The sequence below is a fragment of the Saprolegnia parasitica genome (genome assembly GCF_000151545.1).
Source record: "Saprolegnia parasitica CBS 223.65 unplaced genomic scaffold supercont2.913, whole genome shotgun sequence".
NCBI lineage: Eukaryota > Oomycota > Saprolegniomycetes > Saprolegniales > Saprolegniaceae > Saprolegnia > Saprolegnia parasitica.
In genome coordinates, this window is record NW_012157307.1 from 1 (window position 1) to 2886 (window position 2886).

General features: G+C 59.1%; 2 protein-coding genes across 2 annotated transcripts; both read left to right on the plus strand.

Moving 5' to 3' along the window:
* Window positions 1-5: 5 nt before the first annotated feature.
* SPRG_18002 (GTP-binding protein) lies at window positions 6-1058 on the plus strand (the record flags this gene model as incomplete). The annotated part of the gene is made up of 1 exon (XM_012357428.1): window positions 6-1058. Exon 1 carries the CDS (start codon window positions 21-23, stop codon window positions 1056-1058), a length of 1038 nt encoding a protein of 345 aa, XP_012212818.1. The 5' UTR covers window positions 6-20.
* A 785-nt stretch (window positions 1059-1843) lies between these two features.
* Window positions 1844-2859, plus strand: SPRG_18003 (hypothetical protein; the record flags this gene model as incomplete). The annotated part of the gene is made up of 1 exon (XM_012357429.1): window positions 1844-2859. A coding segment is annotated over one exon (1016 nt), but the record flags the coding sequence as incomplete, so codon positions are not given.
* Between the last annotated feature and the right edge of the window lie 27 nt (window positions 2860-2886).

Below are 2886 nucleotides of genomic sequence, written 5' to 3' on the forward strand. Positions count from 1 at the left end.
CGCAGAAGAACAAGGCGACGATGAAGCATCTCTGTCTCCTCAAGGCCAAGATCGCCAAGCTCCGGCGCGAAGTGCTCGACGGCGGCAAGTCGGGCGGCGGCGGCGGCGCCGGCGAGGGCTTCGACGTCAACAAGTCGGGCGACACGCGCGTCGGCCTCGTGGGCTTTCCGTCCGTCGGCAAGTCGACGCTCCTCACCAAGCTCACGGGCACCTTCTCGGAGGCCGCGTCGTACGAGTTTACGACGCTGACGGCGATCCCTGGCACGCTGACGTACCGTGGCGCCAAGATTCAGGTGCTCGACTTGCCGGGTATCATTGAGGGCGCCAAGGACGGCAAGGGCCGCGGTCGCCAGGTCATGGGCACGGCGCGCACGTGCAACGTGATCCTCATGGTGCTCGACGCGATGAAGCCGGCGACGCACAAGAAGCTCATCGAGCACGAACTCGAGGGCTTTGGCATCCGCCTCAACAAGAAGCCGCCCAACATGGTGCTGCGCAAGAAGGAGAAGGGCGGCCTGAACTTCCAGGCCATGGTCGACCAGAGCGAGCTCGACTACGACACGGTCTTCCAGATCCTCAAGGAGTACAAGATCCACAACGCCGACGTGACGCTCCGCGAAGACGTGAGCGTCGACGCGCTCATTGACGTGATTGAGGGCAACCGCGTGTACATCCCGTGCCTCTACGTCCTCAACAAGATCGATCAGCTCACGATCGAGGAGCTCACGATCATCGACCAGCTGCCGCACAACGTGTTAATCTCGGCCCATCACGGCTGGAACCTCGACGAGCTCCTCGAGAAGGTGTGGGAGTACTGCAACATGATCCGCATCTACACCAAGCCCAAGGGTCGGCTGCCCGACTACGACGCGCCGGTCATTCTCCACTCGGAGAACCCTTCGATCGAAGACTTTTGCAACCGGCTGCACAAGACGATTCTCAAGGATCTCAAGTATGCCAACGTGTGGGGCCTCTCGGCCAAGCACCAGCCGCAGAAGGTCGGGAAGGAGCACCTCCTCATGGACGAAGACATTGTGCAGCTCGTCAAACGCATCTAATCGACGATACCCTATTCAATACTACACGACGTTCCCACAGATAGGGTCCTAAAGGAAACGCACAGGCTGCGTCGTCGCGGGAGAGACCGAGAGATGGACCCTAAACACACGTGCATATTGTCTCGAGTGTGCAGCACCGCTATATCGACTAAGCTTACATGGAGAGATGCCTTCTAGCGCGCCACGAGCGTGCAGTTGCCATCCGAATTCCTCGTTGACGACCACATGGCTAGTATGCAACAGCAGTGGTCACTGCTTGGAAACGGCTCGCTTCGTGTAGCAAGCAATACTTTATGAACAGGATCGAACGATCAATAAGAAAAGCTGGGTGAAACCATAGAGCTCCACCACACGCCAAGCCAGGGCTCGCACGCCGGCTTGACGCACACATCGCTACATGCCGTGGACTGACTTGAGTTGATCGCTAAGGAGAAGCTGCTCCCGACATCCTGTTGTCAGGGTGCCGTGTGCAGCTTGTGGATGAGCCTAGGTCACCACTCTCACTCCCCGTCACCGGGGTTGCTGGTGCGTTGGCTAACAGGGAGCCCTTGGTTGGCTGGGCCTCCTAACCTCAGCACAGAAACTTCCATGCAGATGCACACCAGCCAATGCAACAAACTTCGTTCCAACTGCACAGACCAAACTAGCTCACAGTCGTCCGACACCTGCACACATCAAAGCACAACGTGCGCGAACGACTTGTACACCAACCGTGTCATGTGCCACCAACACGCGCTGCCACGTCATATGCTGGTGTATGTATTTATAGTCGCTTGTAGCAAAAAATGCAGCGCCGCGCGTGGACGCGGCTCGTCGCAGCCATCTTCAACACGGCGGCGATGACTGTCTTTTACGGCCTCGCGGTCACCAAGTACATTCGGACAGGCGACTCGATCAACGATGTGCTCGGCTACAACACGGCGACGCTCTCGATCCATCTGCACGTGCTGCCGTTCGTCAATATGGACGTCATCTCGGCCGGGTACGGGACGCCGATTTCGCGCGAGAGCTTGAACCTCTCGACCACCGGCGTCTCGGTGCGCATGCGTCTCGGCGCGTCGACGTCGACGCTCAATGCGATGACGACTCCCGGGTCGGCCACGTTCTTCGCGACCATGGCGCTCTCGACACTCGGGCTCAACACGTCGGCGCTGCTAGCAGCGCCATGCGGCAGTACGCGGCTGCGCTCCACGACAAACATGCTGGCCAAGCCGTCGGGCAGTGCGACGTGGTCGGGCATCAACAACCTCCCGACGACGATCAAAGCGACTACCAACGTCGCCTACATGACGTCGTCGGTGACGCACGACGGACGCTGCCAAGTCAATTTGAAACTCTACCATCTCGAGGCGTTCGAGCTATGGCGCTCCCACATGCACACGTTCAACGCGTTTGAAACCACGCTGTGTACCACCTTGCACCTTCACAACGGCACAGTGATGTCGTCCAGCAACAACAACCAGGTGCTCTGGACCTTTCACCCGAGCGAGGGTGACTTCAACTGGTTCTTCTACCGCGCGTACGACGCCTCGTACAACGCTGCGGCGCTGACGTCCCAGCTCGTGAGCATGGCCCTCCTCGTAAGCGGATTTGTGCGGCGCGTGGCGTATACGACGCCGACGGGCGCGCGCAAGATGCTCGTGCGTTACTCGACGAATTTGCTCGCGCCCCAAGCCGCCTATTACAACAGCGCGATCGTCAACTTCCTCGAAGTGTACATGATTGTGAGCAACCGGTTCGCGTTCTTCCGCACCGTGAACGCGCTCGACTTTTTCATGACGTCGGGCTGGGGCTTTGACACGTACCTGCTCTACGGCAACTACATCAA